We start from the raw sequence: 27427 nt of genomic DNA, 5'->3' as shown, positions 1-27427 counted from the left end.
TATTCTGCCGCGTGGTTTTTCATGACAAAAAAATGTGGTAAAAATCGTTTGCCTTGTTTAATTGGATTTAAATGATAGTATGGTTTAATTACGTTGATGTTTTGCTTCATTATACGATTACAAAATTTTCTGTTCATTGACATTGCTTTTTAACAAGTTCATAAGATTTCATAGTTCTGTGAAATTTGCTGACGTTTTTGATTTGGAAAAAGTCTAGACCTGTTATATCTTAATAGGTTTGATCTATCCTGTTATTACAATTTTACAGATTTAAAGAAAAAATAGCAATGGCAAGGTAAGTGGAAGACCTTATTTTGATTTTTTTTTTAAAAAAAAAGGTATATAACCTAACACTTACGTTTAGTTTTATGAAAAATTATTGAAAAAGTAGCAATTACAGGTATAAAAATTATCCTTTTTTAATTGTTACTTTTCTGCATAATGATAATGTTGAAATTTATAATAACTGTTTGTGATACTGATTAATTCGTATGTATATTTTTAAAAATAGAATATTTAATAAATATATGTAGAAATAAGTTGTTCTTGAATTTCTTGAAAAAAAACTAAGATTAAAGACCTTGTTTTCAGAAGCCAAATTTGTACTTCTAAGACAGATGGACGTAAATTACATTCTGTCAACCTTTCAGAAGAGCATAAAAATAAGAAATAAAGAACTCATTGCCTGTTAGAATTTAAGCTCGTATAACTCTAGCAAATTATAAATGCTGTAATCTTTTATCAGACATACACTGTTATGAAGACTTGACTCAAAAGTGTAATAGCTTTAGAATCATCATAATTTTAATTCTGAAATACAAATATAATTTTAATATAACCTAAGTATATATAGTTTAGCATAACGCATAAAACCAGGAGGAATGGAAATTTTTTTTCTATTTGGTGTAAAATCTACTGCTACGTGTTTCAACAGAAATTTATATCCTGTTTGTGATATTTATAGTGATTTGATTTGTATTTGTTATGTCATGCCATTAAGCAAGCGAATCATGAATTACATCAAAAATGGATATAATACTGATCAGATGCAGAAGACGACTATTGTGAAACTGATCATCATCAACAACGCGAAAATATTTGACTCAGGTTAACAGATTATATCACAAATTCTAGACGCACGTCATATATGTGGTGAAATTTGGTCCCCAACCCGTATTCCTCCTATCTCAAAGCAGAGTCTTTACTATAAACCATCTTCGACACGCAAAACGGCAAGTGCCTATTATGATTCGTATATTAGCAAAATAAAAACTAAATTTTGCACTTCAAAATCTCACATAAATATTTTATTCATGCTTGTTTTTGATATTAAAGATTGAAAAACTCCAAATAGTTTTTATGTTTTTTTGGCGCGAAAAGTACCCGAATAAATAAAACATAGAAAATTCAAATGTTTAATTTTCTGACGTTTCAAGGATTGTTAGTCAATAGTTTCTCAAAATTTACGAAAAAAATTGTAAATGAATTTACGTTTTAAATCTATAAAGAAGATAAAAAAAATGTTTTAGAGTTTTTTTTCCTTATAAAAGACAAAGAAATTCTTACAATTATTAAACATTTTCTTGAATAGAAACACAAATTTCTATTTTTGAGTTTTTAAACTTTTTTGATTAGCCTATCTAAGATTTTAAGAGGAAAAATTTCTAAAACTGCATTATTAAATTTAACTTCATGAAATTATAATATACATTTTTCATAATGAAATATAAAAGTAAAATTTTTTTTAAAAAATCTGAAAATAAAAAAATAATAATTTAAAACAATCCTAATCGGTATAATTATGTAGAATATTATATGTGTAAACTCAATCCAATTTTTTTAAAAAAAATTTCTACAATATATGGAAAAGATTGTTACACCTTGGACATTGTTTAAATTTGGATTACTTTCTTTTACTTGGCATGGTCTGTCATCTTGTAAAAATCAGTCTAACAATTTCATTTAATACTGACTAGTTTTTACTACAGACTAGTTTATCTTCATATCTTGCTTATAAATGAAGCTATAAAATCAGTTTTTTTTTCTACTTAAAAATTAAAAGTTTTGACGAATTATATTTCTTTATTTAGAAAATGTAGAATTTCCAATACATTCTAGTTTATTTTCTCAATTTTGTAAATTAGTCTTTATGCTGTTTGTAATTTCAAACATAACCTATAAGCATTACTACATTTTGAACGGTAAATTGTGATCCGGAATTACATGTAACTGAAATCACAAAAAACCATACAGTCATCTAAAATGTTTAATGTAGTATTTATAACATAAATTCGGCATTTAATGGGTTTTAAGAAGTTTAGGAAAGAGAAATTGAAATATAATGTTCGGTACAAAATTTAAAAAGTATTTTCTTTTTAAGAAAGTGCAAATAAGAGTATGATTGTGAAGTTTCAAAAAAGAACTATGTATTGTCAAAGAAAACTGGAAAAAGGCTTGTATATTTTGTTATGGTTTGTTTGTTAATAAAAATTTTTTCAAGTGGAATGAAGAAAATGCAAGTGGAAAAAAACAGTAGAGAGCATTTGAATCGCTAGTTTTAATTTAAACAAATAAGACCAAAATTTTGAACAAGCCCAATTTTTTTAAAATTGACTAATGAAAATAAACACATGGCTTATTACAAAAAACATGTGTACTTAACGAACTCTTTTATATGGAGACAGGAGTAAATTAGTAATTATTAAAGAATAGGAGTAAATTTTTCATTGTTTTTCTATTTGCAGTAAGTGCCATTATTCACAAACGAAACTAAATAATTCTGAGAAAATAATAAAACATCTGTTATTGTTAAATATTGATTTTATATCAAACGTTTCTTTACTTTGCTTTTTTGATACTGGTAGCTCTGGTTGAAAGAGAAATGTTTAAAGTCATGCACCAAAGCTTTCTATTGCATTTCACTTCTTTCTACTTATTTATGACAGAACAATTATTTTATCCACATTGGCCATAATTCCAATTATTTATAATCGTAGCTATAAGAATTAACTTCGAAAATTAAGAACATTAAAAGAACAGAAAAGAAATTAAGAAAATTAAGTGTTATAAAGATTTTTAGAAGAATTCTCATACCTTTCTTTTCTTAGTCACCTAAGGACTAAAAAAAATCTTTTTTATGCAATAATCTTTAGGGAAAGATGTATCAAAGAATGAGAAAAAAATCTTTATTGTCACCCACTTTCATGACCAAATTTTCACAGAAAAGAAGTGAAACGTAATGTTAAACGTCATATTTATTGCTTCTCATGAATATACATACAAACGTTTAAAACTTCCTACAATTATGGCAATTTTCATATTTCCATAAAATCATTAAAAATAAATAATTTTTGAAAATTTTGCTTTACGTAAACAAGTTTTGAAAACATTCCATTGCATGAATCTAAGTTTGCAGAAATGAATAAAAACTGAACATTTTCTTCGCCTTTTAGCAGTTCAGTACAGATTTATTATATTTTTAGTCACATTTGAGTATGTTTACTTCAATGAAATCATACGGTTACTAAGAAGGTAAGAAAAGAAGGATCATATTTGAGATGAGTTTTTTTTTAAGAAGTGCAATTATACCTTTTAATCAAAAATGTGGAAAAAATTTTAGAAAGTAAGCAGACATTTTTCAAAAAAAAATATATATATATATATTAATTATCTATAACTATAAAAATTATTATTTTTATTATTTTGTATTCTGTGACTAATCCTTTTTTCAATAGTTAACGAAATCATTTATGAGAAAGCAAGCTGCAAAATTTTCTTATAGAAAGCCAGAAAAAGCCTTTTGCCAAGGGCAACAGTTTTCCCTGCTGATATTAGAGCTTTCCCTATTAATATCAGAGCAACAGCCCTACTAATATTAGATCAAAATCCTAGAAAACTGAGATAAGATCTATTTCCTCCTCAATGCATTTGGTTATCAAGACGATATATGACTAAGAACAGTATAGACAACCGTATGATCCAGGATATCATATCGTTTTGTACCATGGATCATTTTGCATGCAATTATAATTTTTTGATTAACCTTCTTTATTACTCTTTATAAATAGTGAAACTAATGTTGGATAGGTATCACATAGAATCTGATATCCATAATTAAAATAAAATCGTAAGTTGTTAGTTTTTAATTGTATAACAGAAAAAGTGATAATACAAGTTGCTTTAAAGTCTGCCCTACAATTTCACGAATACTTTCTTGAAATTGTAGAAATTATCAATGTCAACGATTTATGGACGATATTTCAAATTATTCTTGATAAATTTTCGATCAGTTGAATAGAACCATTCATATATTATTTTCTTTATAAGGATTTTTTGATAAAATAAACTTGAAAATAGACGAAGAATTTTATATTTATGGAAGCAAAATAAATACTCTCTGAAAGAGAGCTTTTATGATCACAGAAGTATTCAGATGCCTAATGTGGAAAAACAAGATACGCCAAATTTTCATAGAATGAAATGGCAACTAGGGATTGCAATACCGGACCAAAATTTCAATACCGGTATTCGGTATTTTTTTTTAAATCTTAATACCGGGATACCGGTATTAGAAATTTTGGAAAAAGAAAGAAAACACAGATGTTTTTTTTATTTGCCAGTTTTGTTAGAGAGTGTAAATATCACAAAAAATAATTTGTAACTTATAAATTATAACAGTATATAATCACAAAAAAGTAAAGAAACGTCTTATTTATTTAAATCACAAAAAAAGTGTAAATATCACTATTCAGTTTGTAGTACAATTACAAATTTTTGAAATGTGATCTAAAAAAACATAATGCATCAATTGTACTGTCATTAAGCCTGAAAAGTAATTTTGTGTAAAAATGACCAGCTGTCGAAAACGCTCTTTCGGCATCTACGTTAGTTGGTGGTACTGTTAGCAATGCGCGATATACTTTTTCCAAGTACTTACCTCTAAATCCCTCATTTTCAAATAAATCGATTTCTTGTCGGTTGCTTTTGGATATAGCTGATTTCTGCAATGTATTTTGGTTCGTTGAAATTTTTTGATTTATCACTAATTCTAATTTTTGTTCAAGAGACAATTCCTTTTCACTATCGATTTGAATTGGTTATTTTCTTTTCTTCTTTTCATTTTCATTTTTAAAATCATTAGAATTATGTAAATACCATAAGACATTTCAAACAGTCAAATTCACTATCTGAAGAATTAATTTACAGGTTTAAATCGATTATTGCTTTTTGGATTGGATTTCTCAGTTTCAAAAATCGTTCCATCATTAGGAGTAAACTGTTCGAACGTGTTTTAGAATCTAATATTAACATATATTTTGTTTTATTTTCAGTTAGTATATATTTTAGTAATATATCCTTTTTATAGGGGAACGTTTAAATATTTTAACAATTTTTCGAACTGTATAAATTATAGGACGCAATTCTTGATAGGATAATATTTCATCCTCATTATTAATATCTTCTTCCACAATTACATTGTCATTATCTTCATTGTCAATATCACTCTCACTCTTACTCTTTTCAAAGATGGAATCCGAAGTTTCTATATCCACAGTATTTGGATTCTTCTGTTCTTTATATTTTTGGTATAATACATCTATTACTCCGAATTGAATTCCATGTGCATAGTACAATTGCTGATTTGCCCCAATCAACTTTCCAACTTTTTCATAATTGTTGCTCCATCAATCGTTATGGATACAATATTTTCTTTCAGGGATAATCCATGCATCGCTAATTTAGATTTATGCAGTTAATTAAGCCATTAATTAGCTAATTAATTTCGCCCGTTAGGGAGACATAAAAACAAAAACGTATACTATATTACTATGTTCGCGATACCTAACATATAGTGGAGACCATTTTAAAATTTCTAGTAAATACCGAAAAACCGGTATTTAAACTTGTGAATACCGGTATTCGGTATCCCTGTATACCGGTATTGCAATCCCTAATGGCAACGCCTTCGAACAATATTGTTTAAGGCAACGTTATTTCCCGCTCAGAAAGAACATTCGGATCATAGAGCTGATATATAAAGTATCTCAGTATCTCAGCTCTATGATTCGGATAGAAGAAATTCGATATTGTTTACTTTCTATTGTAAATGTATCTTGTAAATAATCCCTTTTTTTAATTATTTCTCTGATTTTATAATGCGTATTTAGAGACAAGAGGACATAAACATGTTTGATACTGACATTCATATTATTAAAAATGAAACAATCGATTTTTATTAATTTAAAAATTTAGATCCTAATTAGAAGCATCATGAAAGCTATTTTGGGACGGCTTTATAATTTTAAATTTTGGTTACATAACGAATATTACATTTGAACTGGTAGTGCGCTGTTCAAAATAATTTTCTAATTGTGAATAATATAAAAGGGTTTAGGAAGAAAAACTTTCAAATTAGAAGTCAATATTTGTAGGTATTTTGCACTATTTTCATTTTTATAATATTTTGTAAGTGTTTTACACTATTTTCGTTTCCATGAGAGTTATTTTGAATATTTTAATTTCGATATCCTAATATTGCGCTAAAATAATTAATATAATTTATTAACTTTAATTAGTGACATGAGTTTTAGTTTGTGATACGTAATGCACAAAATAGATTTTTATAACCTCCGAATGATGATATTTTTTCAAAAAGATTTTTTAAACTATCTAGAATCATATTATATGGATTTGAAATCGAAACAGAGTAACTGATGAATTTGAAGGGGGAGAAATAAACGGATAAAGTAAACATTTGCTTGATTTTCCAAATTCATTTTAACCTAAATTATGTTTAATAGATGTTACAAAATAATTTTGTTTGAGTTAAAAGTTATTTTTGAATTCACTTGGTATTTTTCATGTTGTGTACCTAGTATAGAGCATTTTACTATAATTTGCTAACAAATTAATACCAATAAGTAATTAGCATTAATTACTGTCTGGATACTATAATCTTATCATGATATGTTTTATATGGTTTCTTATATTAACTGGTGACATATTAGTGGAAACCAATTTCCTGGAGCTAGCCCTTTTTTTTATGATTGATTGTTATTTTTTGCAGATTTATGCAGAAATTTAGTTGGGATTTACAGCAAAAAGCCTTTAAACTTTCCAAATGTAGCAGTTGCAATGTTGAATTTTTTTCGAAAGTATACCTTCGACATTCCTCAAGAAAAAGCAAGTAGGTTTAGTCGTCAATCCATGTAATCATTAATTTTTCTTTTATGACTATTAAATAAAATCTTCATTTATATATTTTGAATTTCAGCCGATTTCTGATTAAATTATGAGCTGATAATTAACAAATATTTGAATTAAAAAAGAATACAAACGGTTTTAAAATGTAATTACTTTATAAAATTTATTTTAATTGTAAAGAGAAAGTATTCAATGAAAGGCTATGCAGTTTGAGAACATGTGAAATGAAAAATATATTTATGTATTAAATAAGTGATAATAATGTTGAAACAAATAAAAAAAATAGTGTAAATTTGAGGAAAGGATTATAATACAATTTTCTTCGTTAAGATAAGAAAACTGCCCAGAAAATTGCTGTCATTAAATTTTTAATCAATCTGAATAATGATTTTCCTGTTTGAGAACATTTCTTCATATCCTTAAGTTTGTTTTATTCAGTCCATGTCATGATTCAAAGTTGACACTAGTAATCTGAATTGTAAATATATATTTGAGAAAATCTCTCTGAAATCAGATAATCGCTTAAATGTGAGGATAAAAAGATGATTTTATTTTATTGACAATGTCAGACAATTCGGTAAATCAGAGCTATTTCTGATTCAAGATTATTTTTCATTTTAAAGATAATACTAAAATTTATCGAAATCGAAGAAATCGGCCTTAGTTCTTCGTCTAAACAACAAACGAAATCCTGATCAGGGAAATAATATCTTTTAAAAGATTGTATAAATAAAATTATGCAAGTTCTATTTCCATTTCAAATTTTACTTCTCAAATATTTGCATACATCCAAAGAACTATATATAATAAGAGAAATTCATATTAATTACTTCTTTTTCTGCATCACAAAATTAAATAATAATGTAAATGAATATTTCTTTAAAACATTTTGTATTGTCGCTTTATCAGTTTAACTCCACTATTATGTGTAGAAAAACCTGTTCACCTAATGCATTCAGTAAAACCAGTTGATCCAATCACGTCAAGTCCTGTGATTTGATCAATTGGTTTTCTTGAATGCATTAGTGTGTTATAATTTATAGAGGACTTAATACAAAAAAATGTCTTTTATAGTATGAATGAACTCGTGATTCTAGCAAAATTACTAATCTTTTTTATCTCTTCATAGCAGTTTGTAAGGAATACAGTCCCTTTACTTGCATATTGATAGTGACGCCTACACTCGAAACTAACATTATTTAAAAACTGGTACGCCGATGTATATAGTAGTGATGAAACGCTTGTTGTAGTTCCCGATGGTTTTCCCTTTTTTTTCCAAACAATATATAAATGGAGGCATTGGAGGTTTCTCTTAGAGCCGCTCATTTCCTCTTGAGAGACAACTTATTCCATATCGAACAAAGTAAGACTGCTACCTCAGGTATTGCCGAAATACTTTCATATCACTTTGATTCTCAGAAAATGTCATACCTCTCCTTTAGCATGGATTTTTCACTCATAGATATATAGAGAAAATATTAGATACACCTTTACCTAAAAAGAGATAGATGGGTTTTCAACCAGCTTAGAAAGCCTTGTGATATCCTCTACTTCCAGTAAAAGTCTTTGAAACTATTCCTAAGCTCTACATTTTGTAGAAACAACTGTACTCAAATTGATCATATTTGCGTAATATTCCCCTTTTTTTATAGGTACAGGCCTGTGAGGTTAGCTTATGAGATTTTCGAGCCAAAAGGTGGTTCAAATGATCGTCTATCACCTTTAATTTTCCTACACGGAATTACTTCTTCTAAGGAAGAAACGTGGGGTGACCTTCCACAAGTGATAGCAGATCAAACAAAAAGAAAAGTGAGTATAACTTATTAAAACTTATTACTGAATATTTCTGAAAACTTTTTAAGGATTTATAACACATTTATCTACCAAAAATTTAAATGACATATTTAAATAAAAAAAAATTGATTAGTTTAAATTTCAATCTGATAACAGAGAACGCAAATTTTGGGATTTTATGTGTCAAAGATAGTTAAACATGAATTTCAGCAAATTCATAGGGACAAATGAATAATATTTAGGATCTGGAAATGCTTAAGTTGTAAATGATTTAAAATTTGAACCAAACCATTATAGTAGTTGGTTGATAATTGTTTTCGGTGTATACAGGGTGTCCAAGGGGTTTATTTCGCTAAAATTGCATTTGGACGTACACTTCCAGTTACAAAATTTCATTAAATAAAGTGCGCAATTGTATGAAAATACTTTGATTTTTGTAATATTTGATAGTAAAAAGTTAAAAATTATTAAATTTTTATACGGTCTCTATATGTAAAAATGCCAATTAATAAAAAGTTTCTTTTACATTTATCTATGCGTATACAGATTTTCTCACTTATATCTAAAATGTTGCATATATATGTTTAATTTTAAATTAAGAATGATGAATTGAAAACAAAAATATTTATTATAAGAATGCAAATTTAATAAATTCAGAAAAAATATCATTTAGATATCTCGACTTGAAAAAAAAAATTTGCTAATCATGCTTACGCTTTGATTTGTTATTAGTTGCAATTTCGACAAAGAAAATGTGTATTATCTCATTTAATTCAAGGATAATATCTATTTTACTTGAAATGTGCAAAGAAAGTCTCGTTCAAACATCAGCCTGAAGTAAGAAAAAGCGATCTAGGTTCAATACGTTTGCCTTTTAATTCTTTTTTCAAATTTTGTAGACATAATCGTAAGATTTTCTGTTGTAGATAATGCAACAAAAATATTTAACAGATTAATACTTTTTCATTATGAGAGGACATATGAAATTTATTTTTTTAACTTTATATTATCAATCTTCACAGAAACAAAAGTGTATTTTTATATAACTGACGCCTTATTTAAAACGACTTTGTAATGGGATACAAAGACTTTCTAAATAATGATAAAAGAACTGAAATGATAAGTCATGAATGAGATAGAATATTGTAATATACCATTTTCCATAAATATTAATTATATAATATCTAATGTGTACCGAGTCTACTCGTTTGAAATGGATATTTCAGCCTTTTATACATTTTTAAAAGATTGTCAGCCGCTGTGCATACCTGCATTAAAATTGATAATCGCATATCGCAACATTAAAGAGTATACGTGCTGTTTGTTGTAGGATATTTTCATCCATTTTTAATTCTCCTTTTCATAAACACAAATGAAAAACTTAAATAGCAGCGAAGACTTCACGTCTGCTTTTGTTATTGGTTATTTTATATTGGAAATCCAATGTTTGAAATAACAATAAATGCAATGAAATAATACAATTTGATGCTTTAGCGGCAAATAATAAATCAAAATAAATGGTATAGTAATAAAAATAAAGATTCAAAATGTGCATATTTACCTTTTATCTCTAATAGAAGACTGTACGAATAGAATAGTATTTCTCAATGGTAGAGTTGACGCACAAGATGAAGCATTATAACCATTAGAATTTCGTTTCCCAAATCAAGTTATTCAATCTATATATTTATGACCTAATTAATATTTTTATTTCCTTGTTATACTGTATTATTCTACTTGAAAATCAAAAAAACAAATCTTATTTTGCAATAATAGAAAAAGGAGAAGAACCGATTTCCTCCCCTTAAGATTAAAAGGCAATTTTGTGAATTCTCACATCAAGTAATTATTAAAAGAATCTCAAAATTTTTTTCATTTCACGTCTTTAAGGTTGAATAGATAGATATTAAGAATCCTATACTGTTTTATAAAATTTTCATTGAAATTCGATTTCTGCTACTTTCTGAATTTGTTAACATAAATGCCATTTCAAGAATTCGAACTTACTCACTTTCAAATATTAATTAAATAAGATTATTTTTTTGATAAGAACTCATTAAAAAGATTTTCCTTGAGGGTGTATTCATGCATCACATTCCTATATTTCTAATTTTTGACGAATTTACAGGATCCACTGCTCCTCTTGTTAAGATACTAATTCCAGTTTTATAAAAGACCAAGATTAGTTTAACTTAGCTTAATTACGATAATGCTCTGATTTCAAGTAACACAAGAATTAGCTTAGAGGGATTTCGTTGTGTTCGAATAGTGATCACATAATGAAGACGAACCTGAGGCCACATCTTAATTAATTTTTTCTTCTTTTTACCTCAAAAATTGAATATATTGACGAAATTAAAGTTTCAGGTTCTGAAGTCACATACTATCGACGCGACTCATTAAAACTTTTAACTGCGAATATGTTTCTCGCCTTTAAATGATAAACATAAAATTGTCATAATTGTCTTAATAGTCATTACATGATCATAAAAAAACGAGAAACTTATAAGTGCCGACTTTACTCATAGACACTCAAATATTTTTACACAAGATCTTGTGTTCATATCTTTTTATAATATGGGAATGTCTAGAAATATCATTACATATCGTTTTACATAATTTTCACTTTTGCTTTTCGAATTTATGTCTCCTCGATTTATTGCTAACATATTGTTACTCATAGTGCCGATTTATATAATTTAAGATTTAGGAAATTCACATATGTTATAATCCAGTAGTAATTTGCGTATACAATTTGTTAATTTTTATTACTGTAAGCATTTCTTTGACTAAAAAATTATGTATTGTTGTTCTGTAGGCTTACAACTTGGATGCAAGGAATCATGGGGACAGTGAATGGAGCGATGAGTTTGATTTTGATTTAAATGCCGAAGATCTTTTGCATTTCATCGATAAGAAGAATTTTCGAAAGGTAGTGATTATCGGCCACAGTATGGGTGGACTCACTGGCATTAAAGCGGCACTGAAAGAGGTAACACAGTGTGCCTGAAAAACGTATATTATTATTTATTCATGCTGCACACAATTTTCGATTATTTCTGCCGAATGAGTTATGCAGTCATTTACAACTAAACTCGACAGTAGCTGTTTAGTATATCATTACACTCAATTAAATAACTCTAAATAGCCTTAAAGGAAATTAACATGCAGGGTGGCCATAAGATAATTTTAACTACATCTTTCTGAGTTTATTGTTATATTAACGGAATAACTTTATGATGTGTAATCCTGTAATAAACTTTTTTCTCAAACTCACAACAATAAAACAATAGTAAATACTGAAAATATTAAAATAATTTATTATCATCGAATACGTGAGTGTACAAAATTTGAAAACTCTAGGACATCAAGTTTAGAATGAAAAAATTAACAAGTCTCATTTTTAAAATTATGAAACAATTTAATTAAAAGTGTATAAAATTGCTTTTTATAGCCAGAGAGGATCGAAATGTTGTTTGTTGAGGAAAAATTCACCAAGAAAGTTCCCCAAGCCTTCATGGACGATGCTCTCAGATACATGAACATATGGAAAGAAGCAGAAAAGTTCATTCCTCCAGGTTTGAATAAAGAGGAAGCTGACGCTTTCATCACAGAGTACGTGATGCGGAAATTACACCCGCAAAATGTGAGTTGATATTTTTTGATAGCTGTCTTTGGCTACCATCTGGTTCGATGGGCAAAATGAGTTTAAGCAATTTCAATCAAATATCTTAAATATATCTTCACATAAATGATTGAATCGACAAATTATTTTTAAATAACAACCTGTCTCAGATGTTAAAGTCATGTTATTTTAATTGTCTTATATATGTTCGATTCATCGTGTACATGAATTTTTCTAGCGTAAGCCAGTCTGTCGAGATCATAGCTATATGAAAAACAGAAATATGGGGTTAATCTGTTTTCTAAATTTCGTGGTATTCTAACTTCACGTCTTTAATCGTCATGTGACCTTAACCTTAAATTGACTACACCGCCCCGCTGGAAGGCTCACGGAAAAATCTGAATGACTGGACCGCCACAACAGCAACACTGGAGGGAACTATGGTTGAGTCCTAAGGGCCATCACCGGCTGCTGTACAACCCATCCCTTGGGAAGTATTAATCATCATTAAAGTACTCAAATATTAAACAGAATCTTTTTCTCTTTTTATCTTTAAGTAATGGAAGGAAATAAAGCTATTAAATATTTCAAGAAATAATGAGAAAAGTTCTAGGGCAACAATGAGAAAAATTCTATGGCAATAATGTTATCTACTATTAGAAATTAGGCAAAATAAATAATCAAATGCTTAACTTAGTTAAAATATTAATTAAATGATTGCTTTCTGGGAATATTAATATAACACATTATCATCCAGATTTAAAAATTTCAACATTAAAAGCAAAAAAAAAAGTTACGTAAAAGCAAGCGGAAATGAAACGAGTATAGGGAATGAGTGCTGCATAGTCTAGACAAGCTAGTCTTATTAATACAAGATATTGTACGATATCTCCACGATATTGTTTTATATTCTGAATCCCGGCTAATATCGTGAATATATCGAAATTAGGCAGTTTGGGCAAACAGAGAGTAAATAAACGTTCATTATATGGATTCAATGTTTTATTTTAAAGTTAAAATAACACCTTGCTATTCTTAACCTTATTTTTTTTTATTTATTTTGTTTTGTATAAAACCTTATATTTATTTTTAGATCTCATCATATTCGCTTAAACCTTTTGTCTTCCCTATCAGTATACAGTATATATATATTTTTTAATCTCATTATATTCGTTTAAATCTTATGTCTTCTCTGTAAATTTGCAATATATTTATTTTTAAATTTCATCATATTTTCTAAAACCTTTTGTCTTCTCTGTCAATATACAGTATATATATTTGTCGAATATAGGGGACATTTCCCTAACGAAGTATTTTTGCACTATTCGTAATCACATACCTTGTGGTTCTGTTTGTAAAACAAAACAAAACAAAAAAAACAGAGAGAGAAGATTCTACGCAAGAAAAACCAGGAAACAGTTTTCTTGATTAGACATCCATTTTTCACATCGAACCACTCCTCATTTTTATGCAATTTCCAATAAGCAATCCCATATCACGATTACGCATATTTCTTCAAGACAATAAATATTTTCTTCATTAAATGAAACTCACACTACTATTGAAATTTCACAAGGCATCCACTGGGTTTCCTCGTGATCGTTTAAATAAATTTGCTCTGCTTTTCCTGGCGAGCTACTGATCGCTCACACTCTACGTGAACATCTACATTTCTTGACTGCCAAGCAAACAAGAAATCTTTTCTGCATAACTTCCAATGGGAATGCGCTGCCATATGGGGTTAGAAAAGGAAACTAATCCCGACAATATGCTTAAATCTCACCATATTCACTGAAATCTTTTGTCTTTTCTTTAAATTTGCAATATATTTATTTTATAGATCTCATCAAATTCTTTAAAACTATTTGTATTCAATTTTCGATTTACAGAAACCTCAAGATAGCCGTCAAAGTCGACAAGACCTTTCTTATCCTTTGGAAAAGGATTATTCTGGTCATTACTTCTTCAAAGCTAATTTGGAAGTCGTCCTCGAGAAGATGAAAAATGCAGATGCAATGATGGTTGAGAATGAAGGAATCTATGAAGGCCCTGCCTATTTTATATATGCAACGAAATCTCAGTATCAAGTGTAAGAGCATTAAAGATTTTATTAATTACTTTTTACTATCAGTTTTGTCATTAAATGCAGTATGATTTGTCAAAATGGCTGGTTAAAGATATTAAAAGATTCGCATTAATATTATCGTTTTACAGCACTTTATCTTATGACTTTTTATATTAAGTATACATAAATATTTTTTCATTATTAATTTGATTTACATTAAAAATGTGTAACCTAACCAAATGCACCAAAAGCAGGTCATTTTGATTAGAAGAAAAAAATTATTGCCTTATATGGTTTCTGATTCAGAAAATAAGATTATATTAGAGTGAACTGAAAAATATTTTTTTTATGTTCCTACATCGTGGAAAAGTTCAGAAATGGTGAAAAAGATAATAAAAAATTTATAAAATGTATTTAACTCTTCCACTTTCACATGTATTTAAAGTTGTAAAAAATGGCGAAAATCGGCTGCTTTCTAATGTTTTTAAATTTTTGATATTTCTATTTATTAAATAGCATTAGCTGTTAAGTATTTACCTCTTTCATAGTAATAAAATTAATTTTATTAGAATCGGTCTGTATCTTTCGATTGTACATTATATAAAATTACTTCCTGTACAATTTTAAGTTCCTAAATAACACGATAATCTTCAAACATTATCTCTCCGGCGAATTACATATATAATCATAGCATAAGGCTATTTACTTCTAAAAAATACAGGCCCTGCTTATTTTCTGTGTTTATAATAACAGGTTGCGAGTAAATATTGAATTATTAGAAATAAAAATTAAACGTTTTTGAAGAAAAACTTTAGAGCTTTAAAAAAGTTTATGCTTTTTAAATGTTTTGTATGGCTTTTTATTTATTATTTTTAGAGGATACTTGAAAATGTGACTTATGAGAAAGATATAACATCTGAACTATTCCATCATTTTTTTCTATTCAATTTCTTGAGTTTTTCTCTTAATGCTTCTAATCAACGTTATTCTTTGGATTTTGCACTTCTGTGAACAAATATGCAATTATTCTCCACTAAATAAATATTTTTTTATTATTTTGATAGAGTGATTTTTCCATGAAAAAAAAAATATGGACTAAAAATGTTTGAGCCTACCTCACAATTACAGAAAATATATGCAAAATGTGCTTAAACCTAAACAATTCTTGGTAAGAAATAAAAATGAATGGTTATATATTAACGTTATGGGGAAACGTTAATCGGAATCTTAATAGTCAAATGATTACCACCTGAAGTATTTGACTATTTTTCTCTTTGCGAATTGATATATTCGCCTTGAAATTATGTTATACGCCCAATTCCTTGATGCATTTTCTATTATGTAGTAATATTATTAAAATTGGGGAAAGTTACATTGAAATAAATCTGGTATTATACTAAAAGCTAATTTAATCACTTTCATTCTTAAAGCAGTGTAAAATCATTTTTTTTTTTTTGTACACCGATATGCTCAAATATTATTTTGGAAAACCATTAAGCCTTTAGATTCATTTTTAGCAAAATAATAATAATAATAATAAATATTTTAAAAACATGTTTTAGACAGCATCTATTTATTATTTATAAATTAACTAGGTACAAAATAAATTTTAAAACCTTAGTTTCAACAATCTACCCTATGCAATTTTGAGCTATTTGTACATATGACATTTCTCACGAAGCAATTTACAGATTATATACAATCTACAAGCATTTCCATATTATAAAAAAATAAGTACTTGAACTGCAAATAAAACGTATAAAACGTTATTTGAATAATCTGTTCACTTTGTTTGATTTAATTTTTCTCCTATAAGATCTTATTCGCTCTGAAGAATTTTCTTATTTGAATAACAGAGATCTTCGAAACAAATATTTGTACTTTTTTCATTTAGAATACTTGCAAGTATGAGAAAGGCCAGAAGGGGGGGGGGGGGTGTCAAATGGAAATTGTTTAAAATGCGTCAGATATTATACAAGGTTTAAAAAAAAGTGTTGAGTTATGTAATTATTGAGTTTTATCGGCATAACTTTTTAACAAATTATCCAAAAATCAAATTCTCGAAGAGGTTAGTCAAGTTGTGGAGAGGAAAGAAAAATACCTCCATGAGCGTGACCCAGCAAAATGCTTAAAATTTTATTGATTACTCATCACTATAACTCACCAAATATATCTAGTATATGCCATAGATCCTGTTTTATCAATGGAAATAAAACAGTTGAATTTTATTATTTTAATTCCATGGCTTATATATCAGTGGCACTCTTTCACTTACACTATGAAACTCACTACAGAAGCGATTCTCTGTTCTAGACAAAATCAACCACTTAGAAAGGTTGGCCACTTTAAAGAGTTTTCATTTTCGAAACAAAAAATACTTATTGAATCAAGGTCTATTTCATTATTAACAGAGAACTTTTGAAAAAAATGCATGAATATTTTTTTTAAAAAAAGATATAATTGGTACTTAATTGAATTTTCAGTTCTACCAATAAAAACTTTATTTTCTCAGTTTGATTTTATAATTTGAAATCTTTGATCCCTGAATTATCGGCAGTTGAAAGAAATCGGCAAAAATTTCATCCTTTTTACGAGAAATATGATAAGTAGTAATTAAAGATTTAATGACTTTTATATAAGCATTGCGAAATTGAAATATTTGATTAATTTTCTTATGGATATTTCATTTAGTACTGATGCTATGCTCTTATACGCTGGCCTAAATTTAGATATAAACATCTGAAACACCATTCAGAAATAGGTTCATAGCGGAAATGGTTATAATTTTCTTTGGAATCCTTTTTTTCGGAAGAATGTGAAATTCAATTTCAATCTTTCACTGGAAAAGAACTATTTCATTTCGATTTTTCTCTGTTGTTCATGAATGTATGTGTATATTTTTTGTTCCTCTTTTTTCCTTCTCGTTTGAATAAAAAGCTATAAAATCATCAAAGGCAATAGATTTTACTGAACTACGATTTTCTTGAACTATTGATTAACTAAGACCACCCATGCCGGTCGGTGGAATTCGAGTGGCCATTTTCTTGGTTTATTTTAACGTTATATGTACGGACTAAACAATTCTGTACAAAACAAAAATTTGTTGTAGAAGTGATCGTTTAAAGTTTTACTATAATCAAAATAATAGAATTAAACAACAACTTGTAGAAAATAAGATTTCAATTTTTACCTGTTCTTTCTATTTCAAAAAAGAATTGGTAAGACTTTTGAACACATCTTGTTACAGAATCAATGAGATTTTAAAAAATCATTCTATTCAGAAAATAGAAAGTTCAAAAAGCCGAGGAAAAAAATTCTTTTAGAAACATCAAAAGACGCTTTTAAAAGTTTTAAAGAAAGGCATTACTCTGGAATCTGCTCGGTCGAGGGCACATAGCATCTCCCAGAAGTCTTTTAAGAAATTTCCTTTACCGCACGTCAGCGGTTTGAAAACTCCCGTGGGCATCGACTTCTTTAAAGAGCCTTCACGTGTCATAAGTAACGATAAGATAGAAGAGGAATGTAAACACTGGTAGCTTTTTTTTTAAACGAAAAAAGAAGGGTTAAAGTTTGTTCTATTACAAAAGTAAATTTTATTTCCTATTAAGAGATATTTGATAGGTGACGAATTTTGCGTCATTCTTCTACTCCTGGCTTATACTTTTTATTTACTTTTTCGTATATGAAGTATAGAAAAAATATTATAATCATCGAAAAATTCGATCTCATTATTTTGAAGAGTCTCTACATTTCAGATCTCCCTAAGATCGGAAAAAAAAAACAAAACATTTTTAAAAATGTCTGTCTGTGACAAAGGTAACTCAAAAACTCTTTGAGTTAGACGAATGGAAACAAATATTCTGTCTTCACATCAAATTTGTAAATGTCTATCAAATTTGAAGCAAAATCTATTCAGAGGAAGTCAGTCTGTCCTATTGTTCGAATATAAGTTAACACCATAACTACAATTTCAAGAGAGACAGATGGGTAATATTAGGTGCACAAATTTAACATCAGTTATTTTGTTTGAAAATGAAAACCTGGTAGTCAAAAACCTCGTAAATATCAAATTGCGAATTTTGCAAGAGAGAAAAAAAAAGTTTAAAGCCAGTTTTTGTATTTACCGCATTTAACAAGAAGTGATACTCCGTGTTCCCTTTTTATCATTTTATATACCCCAGGGGGCACCTCGAAATGAGGATGAGATGCTTCCGGCATGGTGGTTGGATCTCGCCACCCTGAAGGGTACACTAATAGGTGGGGGATCTGACTCCTCCCATCGATGACGGGACGTACTTCCTTCGGGGAGGGTTGTACCGTGGCCGGTGACGGCCCTTAGGACTCAACCACAGTTCCCGCCAATGTTGCTGTTGCAGCGGTCCGGTCATTCAGTTTTTATGGTTTAAATCCGTGTGCTTTCGTGGCTGGTCGGAGAGTTAGATGGCTGACTTTATCATTTTATACATATTTTCAATTTTTTCAATTCATGTGATCCATCCTTTCATGTCTTGTTGTGCAATATAACTATTTCAAGATTCACTTTATTGGGCATTGAATGCATAATATCAAGCTAAACCACGAACTAATGACCCTGAATGTAATCATATTCCTACTACTTTTTTGCAACACTGTACTTACGCCACTAACTAAATCTGTCGAAGCCAGGCTCGACAGAGAGTTGATACCTACATCGTTTCCCTGATCAAAAAACTTGTTAATGACAGCGTTTTGAGGGAGGTGCGGGGTGTTTTAATAGCATTTACTGCACTTTCTTTGCCAGTCTTCGAAAAATTTTAAATACAATTTAAAACAATATTTTTCCTTTCTATAATTACTAATTCTGTGATTTTGGTAAAAAAAAAAAAAAAATTCTTTAACATATTTGAAACTAAATAATTTGTTAGCATATATCCAAACATTGGATGTGTTTCTTGGCTGGCATTGTTTCTGTAAATTGCGGGATTAAAAATATTTATGTACAGAATACAACGCTTGATACAATGAGGACATGAAGAGAAGATGTATGAATCAAGCCGAAAAACATTACCATGCTACCATGACCCCCGGGGGGGCACCTCGAAATGAGGATGAGATACTTCCGGCATGGTGATTGGATCTCGCCACCCTGGGAGTACACAAATAGATAGGGGATATGACTCCTCCCATCGATGACGGGACGTACTTCCTTCGGGGAGGGTTGTACCGTGGCCGGTGACGGCCCTTAGGACTCAACCACAGTTCCCGCCAATGTTGCTGTTGCGGCGGTCCGGTCATTCAGTTTTATGGTTTAAATCCGTGTGCCTTCGTGGCGGGTCGGAGAGTAAGATGGTTGACTTACCATGCTACCATATTTCTAATTAGAAGTTCGACTATTCTTTATTTTTGATTTGATTTTCGAATAGTGTATGATTTTACCTTGGTTAATCACGTACCAAGATATATTATTATACAAATTATAGAGAAAGTAATGTGATGATCAAAAAATTCGAACTCGAGATTTTGACGATCTTTACGTTTTAGATCTCCCTGAGTTCAAAAAAAAAAAAAAAAACATATTTGGAAAATATCCGTCTGTCTGTCTGTGACAAAAATAACTCAAAAACGCTTTGAGCAAGACGAATAAAATTTGGTGCACGGTCATTACACCAAATTTTAGATTTCTATCAAATTTTGAGAAATTCCATTCAGAGAAAATCTGCCCAACTGTTAATACGAAGGAAAAAGAAAGAAAAACTAAAAGAGCTAGATGGATAAAATTTGGTACACAGGTTTAGCATCAATTGTGTAGGCACTTATCAAATCTTGAACCAAATCCAAGATGTCTGCACTAAAAATATCTGTAGGCTTGTAACATCAGAAACATGTAAACGCGATGGTTTAAATTGATGAAATTTGGCATGCGATTTTGTGAATAGAAGTGCAGTTTTGTGTCAAATTTTTTGTTTCAATCGATTGTGAAAAATGCGTTTAAAACATATTTCGAATGTCGGTAATTAATCGGCAAAAAATTTGGCAAGGATGCCACGCAACGTTCAATAAAAATATTAAATTTATGCCAAATATTAATATTTCGTAATTTTTTTATGCCATTTCCATGCAAAGTGTTTTCTGGAATAACATCTTTACTAGAGAGTATGCAAGGAAATATTGAGAGGACCACTCCTGCTGGTTTTTGAAAGTAAACAAACGTTTCACTTTTTTTCTTTTGCACGAATGATATAAAAACAGGTACATATGTGTAAGTCAAAACGGACGCGATAACCTTTCAAGGACGATCGGCTGTTCGGACAAACATTTTCTATAAATCAATCGTGCATGACTTGTTTTGGTGTATAAACAGGAAATAAGTAGGTGAAATTCATGCAATAATTGAATTTATATGAAAGTGTGACATGTTTATATTTCCGAAATAGTTCAAGCCAATTTAGGAAATTTTCACTCCAATGCCTCTGAGAATATGGACTGGAGCTTTAATTTTAATTATGCCAAATATATTTTCAGTTTTAAAATTTTATTTTAAATAAGTTTCTAAATAAGAAAATTAAGATTTTCAGTATCGATTGGTCTTAAGATGAATAGATTTTATCGAATTAAAAAAAAAATCAAATTTAAGAAGTAAGAGGAAAGGAGATGTAAAATTGTATGTCAGTAACAAATTAAATTGAAAGAACCCTTAAGCTGAAATCATGAATAAATGGGATGATAATATATTAAAATGATTATAAAATATTTACAATTAAATGATGAATTTCAATAGAAATAGACATTTATAGTTATCATTTTATGTTAAAAAATATCTGTATATTAAAAAAGGAAGATTATGGAGATTTGCTTATAAACTCAAGGCATATAGAAATATGAATTACTTCATTTATCAGTGAAATGATAGCTCCTAACTTGGAACTTAATGTTAATTTGTGTTACTCATTGAGTATCGTATTTATTCATTGAAAAAAATTTATTCATTCATGCTATTCTAGATTGGAGAATGCGTGCTCTCTATGTGCCATTACATTACCGTATGAAAAGTGGTTATTTGGAACACATTGATCTCTTGCTGTTCTTCGCTTCAATTCAGACTTATGCTGCTTAATTTTTTTTAAATATGCAGAATACTTATTATTTCTAAATAAAAATAGCACTTGTTATGAGTTTATGTTCATTTGAAGGTTGTGCTCAAGTAGTATGTCTAATTCATCTGTCATTTATCCTCCTTTGTCATTTGTCATTCTTTACGGTTTTATTTCTTTAAAAAATGGTGTATCTCTTAGGCCTCAACTTCAGGGGATTTTCGGGTCACGAGGAATCATTATTAGACAATGTCTGTATTTCCTCACAGAAAAAATCCCTTGCTTTGAATCCCTGCCTGAGGGTGACCCTTGAGAACGTCTTCAGGCCGGGTTCTTTTTTATTTTTATTTTTTTGTACTTTGGACTTTTTATTCCTTTTTATTTTTACTAAGTTGGTGATATATATATGTGTGTAATGATATTTTAACTCTAATTTCAATTTAATTAATTTTCAAGATTTTATCTTAATTTAGCCCATAGTAACTCCATTCTAAAATATTCTCTTATTTCGTGATTCAATTCCACTGTCTCTACTTAATTAATTCAAGAGAAGCTTTGTTAAATTGATGAATCAGCTAAAAATCTAACTTTCCCACACTGCGCGTGACTAGATAAAATACCGCTGATCAGGCAAATTCTTTTTTAAAATCTCCCTGTGTTTCCCCTACCTTCTCCGCACGTGTAACGAAAATCCCTATCGAAATCTCATAATATAGTAGCACTGTAAAGAAATATTTTCCCTATGAAAATCATAGGTTATATAAGACCAGGGATAAAATGTCCAAGAGCTTTTTCCTCATTCCTTTTCTGTGTCGCTCTGTATGCTCATCGCTTGTACATATGCTTGCTTCTTCAAAATGAAATAAAACGACGTCACGAAATTAAAAGTATCTTCATTGTCTTCAAACTGCATTCTGCTTCATATAAAAATTGCTTACACACATATATATATGGTTTTTCAAAAATGCATGCATGTTTAAATAATTATTACATAAATGAACAATAAATTACGTAACTCAAGCTCAACAGTAATTTTAAGATCGCAATATGTTATCCAGTTTTCCCAATCATGGATGTCATGATCGAAATATAAAGAAGTAACGATTGATCACAAATTTTACTGATAGCATGTAATGTCTTCATCTGTCTGTTTTCTTGTTTAGATGAATATACTATCTGAAATCATCTGTCTATTAATTGATTTAAAAACAACTTTCATTTAGCCAGTTTTACAATGGCTTCATCTCTTTTCAGCCCCATGGTTTACATTAATTAATCTAATTATTCATTTTATTTGCATATTCCATATATTTTTATATAAAAATGTGTAGCAGTTTCAAAGAATGTAAGTATTGCAGCTTAATAAAATACGAGCCTAAATAAATTCAATTTTATCCCAAAGGTCCTTTGGAGACTTTTTACTTTCTCGTGTACGTAATATTGAGAAAGTATTGTAATCGTAAAAAAATTCGAACTCGATTCGAAGTTTTTTACGAATCTCCACGATTTAGAACGTCACCAAAGGTGGATAGCTTTATATAAAATGTGCACGCCGTCTCAGTGCACTTCTGCTGGATGAAAAAGTATCAGTAAGTACGCTTATTATAGAAAGTTTGACATAGCCTGAGAGTTCATTGAATGCATGGAATGAATGTGGTTTGAATTTGGAAGGGTGATAAGGGTCTAATAATTCCAACGCCACCAAACTATGTGCCAATAGTGAAGCAGTCAAAGTTTGGTACAAGAGAAAGTATGTAGGCATTTTTGTATTATAAGGGATATATCTCAATTATTTAACAAGAAAGATAAATAATATGATAGAAATATTTGTTTAATATACCAATGCCAAGAATATTTGCCTCATTTTTTTATGAAAGGGAAATTATTGATTTAAATATTTCTTTGTTTAAAAAGCGTGTGATAAGAATATTGAATATTATCTAGCACAAGATAAGAGTATTGCGAATAATACCGAAAAGAGAAGTATCAAATTCTCGGAAAGTAATACAAAACTTGAAACAGTTTCCGATAACTGATGCAATTCAAACACCTTTCTTATCATTAAGTGTGCATAGTCCATAGTTCATTGAGATGTCATTTTGAGGCTTGAATGAAGAAATTCGATGTTTGATAATGATTTGGTTCTATAATGAAGACAAAAAAAAAAAACCCGATGAAAATAACTAATTGTAACTCAAATTATTTAAAATACAGAACAACGAATTATGAAAAAGCTATATAAGATAACAGAACTGTCGATATACAAGATGCTATCTAGTTTCTTTCACGTTTAAAATTCAAGTTACATTGTCTTTGAAAATCGTAATAACTTTATCTCTCTTTATCCAGGAATAACTGTTTATATTCATTTTCGGTAAATGAGAAATATTTCCTTTTTGGAATAAAGTTTTTCGTGTTTATAATATATTTATGTTTGTTACTGAGAAAAGAAACATTCGTAATTATTCTCTACAAAAATTTACTTTTCCATTCTTGCAGTTACATTGCTTTCATGCATATATATTGCCTACTGCACATACTCACTAATATTTAATTAAACAGGTTATTTTTCTCGCTTAAAACTATTGGATTGCATAAAGACAAAATTTTGTTTTTCATTATAATGTAAACCTCCGGGGGGGGCCCCTCGAAATGAGGATGAGATTCTTCCGGCATGGTGGTTGGATCTCGCCACCCTGGAGGGTACACAAATAGATAGGGGATATGACTCCTCCCATCGATGACGGGACGTACTCCCTTCGGGGAGGGTTGTACCGTGGCCAGTGATGGCCCTTAGGACTCAAACACAGTTCCCGCCAGTATTGATTGCTGTTGCGGCGGTCCGGTCATTCAGTTTTATGGTTTAAATCCGTGTGCCTTCGTGGACGGTCGGAGAGTCAGATGGCTGACTTTTCATTATAATGTCAATGTTTATTTGCCGTTGGTAAAGATGACAGCATCTGTCATAGAATGATTTGCATCCACGCCTTTTATTATACAGGATTATCGATTGCTATTGACGGGTTATTGCTATTGATAACAAAACCAATCGATGGAACTGTAAAAACTGTCAAGCAACAATTTCTCAAATAATAATGTATCCTGCTATAATTTTTGTTAATCAAAGCAAATAATGATGAAATTGTGAGATTTTGTTTGTAAGTTATACCACTCTGTAAATGTAAATTTGCTTTTATGCAAATTTGGTGAATTTGAGAAGCCACAGCTTATATTTGTGAACCTTTTCTCGTTCTCACCAAATGTTTCTACAAAAGAGTAGGATGAAAAAATATTTTTCTTTTAACACTTCATTAAAGGAGCCAATTTTAAGTGAAATAAATATTTTGGCCCAGGAAACTGAAAATATTTGATTAAATGCTGCTTCCTGTAATTTGCATTTCTCAAATTTGACAAGTAATAAAAGCTTATCATATCTAGAAATTTTTTCAGATTTAAATATAGAAAAGGATCAGAAAAAAAAATAATACAAAACTCTTTAAATTTAAATTAAACGTTAAAGTTTTCTAGATTCTAGCCGCTTTTGGCGACCAGCTTGTTCGCCCAGATGATTTACCTTTTTTGCTGTTTTATGATTAATATGGAGGGATTTTTTTTAAAAAAACATGTCATCTTGTTATTTGGTACGACAGTAAAACATGAATTTAATTGAATCTATATGTTATATATTAGTATAAGATCAAATTAAAAATGTATATCCTACGAAATAAAATCAGAAGGGAAATTTCTATTTCGAAGTTAATACCAAAGAAAGCAATTTTTAAAATCAGAGTTTTAACACTGGCAAAAGCACGCGATTGAATATTTTGATCGATGAGCTCCAAATTTAATCCTAACATTAAATATTAGGAGACTCTGAAATACCTTATTCGTTTTATTTAAATTACTGTATTTAGGTGAAGAAATAAAATTACATTTTTTTCTGAATCTAAAAAACGATTTTTTACACAAAAAAGCTTTTTATTAAAAATTCCACAAATTTTAAAAAAACACATCTATTCTTTTAATTCTATTCAACAAAATTTGAGTTTTCACTCCGGACTATTAAATGGAAGCATGCCATTAGATACTTGGAAGCATCATCCTTCTTCGGATGCTTTCATCTCATTTATTACATTTGTCCTTACGGTATGAACACTGCATTCCTTGTCTTTCACCTCCTCCTAATCATTTGTTCATCAGAATTCCATCAAGACAGACCACCCACGTCGAGGCAGTATTGAAAAGATCCTCTATCTTGTCTGAGCTTGAAGTTCCATTCTTCCTTGGCAGACACGGGTTGAATGCGAAGCAAAACGAATCCTTGTCATATACTCAAATAAACACAATTAGTCACAATTAATCGTCAAGAAGGAAGATCCAATTAATGATATGCAAAGAAAACTATTCAAATGTAACAAAAACTATTCAAACTAACAAAATGTAACACAATGTGTTTGTCTGTTGGCGTTTTCTAGACCAACGTGTTTGATAAAATTGGGCTTGAAGATACTATAAAGGATAAAAACCTGCATTTCGGTCGATTTTTTAAAAATTTTAATTTATAAAAAAATTAAACTAGATTTTAGCAGCTGCTTTCACAACAGCTTCTGAAACAATTTTTAAAATTCAAAAAATTTTTAAACAATCATTGAAAATATTTTTTTTTTTTTTGCATAATTTTTAACAATGCAGATCATTGCTGCAATGAAATTTATACAGTTTTTATTGTTTCGTCAAATATTTATCATGTGATTTTCATCTACTGTTGAAATAAAAAGAAGAAAAAAAAATCTATTTATTACTGCGCAGTTTCCTTGACGATTCTGTTACGGATTCCACTTCTAACTACTAAGTCCGTAAAGTCATCGGGTTCGCTTTTAGTAGGTGTATGGTGTGAAAACACAATCAGCAGGCCTCAGTAGAAAACAACAACGACGTTTATTTAACACGAAGACACTGATGCGAAGACGACAAATATGTACTGCCTAGACGAACACACAGCAGCACACTACAACAGAAAGTAGCCCACAAGTAGTACTTCGGTAGTAACAACGACCACAGCACACAATAAATAATTCATTAAATACGGAGTTATATGAAATAAAGCTTCAAAAATATGGCATTTGCTTTGTTTGCATTTTCAATAAAATTCACGAATAAAACTTTAGGTAAATGCAAATTAGTTAAATGAACTCAGGCTTCAAAAATATGACATTTGCTTTGTTTGCATTTTCAATAAAAATCCAAGAATAAATCTTTAGATAAATGCATACATTATAAAATTCATAATTTTGAATGATTTCTTTCTTTTTTCAGGGGCAAGGAGAAGCATCACATACTGAAACATTTCCCGAAAGCTATTTTCATACCATTCGAAGGATCCAAGCACTTCGTTCACAAGGCCTATCCGGATCTGTTCGTGGAAACGGTTGTTAAATTCATCAAACAAAATGAGAAAAATGAGTGATGTTTTTCACTGCGTTGAAGGAGTGTTATATTATTCCGAGGATACGGTTACCAAGCATTTTCAAAATTAGCTGGAAGTTTGTTTGTTGAAGTGTTCAGTGAAACAATCTTTACAAACACACAAAGATAAATAATAAATGTTGTATTATTGTGAATTTATTGCAATTTTGGATTAAGATTAAATAAAATCTTTATTTTTTTTAC

The 27427-nt window shown here is 29.3% G+C and overlaps 1 protein-coding gene across 1 annotated transcript; it reads left to right on the top strand.

Annotated features, from left to right (window-relative positions):
• On the top strand, positions 1-27427 carry LOC129966018 (protein ABHD11-like). Its single transcript, XM_056080352.1, has 7 exons — positions 1-295; positions 7067-7186; positions 8856-9012; positions 11816-11989; positions 12452-12643; positions 14512-14711; positions 27074-27427. The coding sequence occupies exons 1-7, from the start codon at positions 288-290 to the stop codon at positions 27222-27224; spliced, it is 1002 nt and encodes a 333-aa protein (XP_055936327.1). The 5' UTR covers positions 1-287; the 3' UTR covers positions 27225-27427.

Source organism: Argiope bruennichi, chromosome 4 (genome assembly GCF_947563725.1).
Source record: "Argiope bruennichi chromosome 4, qqArgBrue1.1, whole genome shotgun sequence".
Classification (NCBI taxonomy): Eukaryota; Metazoa; Arthropoda; class Arachnida; order Araneae; family Araneidae; genus Argiope; species Argiope bruennichi.
The sequence above is the reverse complement of the archived record's forward strand: the minus strand, read 5'-3'. Positions and strand labels throughout refer to the sequence as shown.

Excerpts from the sequence above, each read along its gene's own strand:
- LOC129966018 (XM_056080352.1), top strand. Across the intron at positions 12,644-14,511 it reads GGAAATTACACCCGCAAAAT|AAACCTCAAGATAGCCGTCA; the intron begins GTGAGTTGATAT and ends TTCGATTTACAG. Across the intron at positions 14,712-27,073 it reads ACGAAATCTCAGTATCAAGT|GGGCAAGGAGAAGCATCACA; the intron begins GTAAGAGCATTA and ends TTCTTTTTTCAG.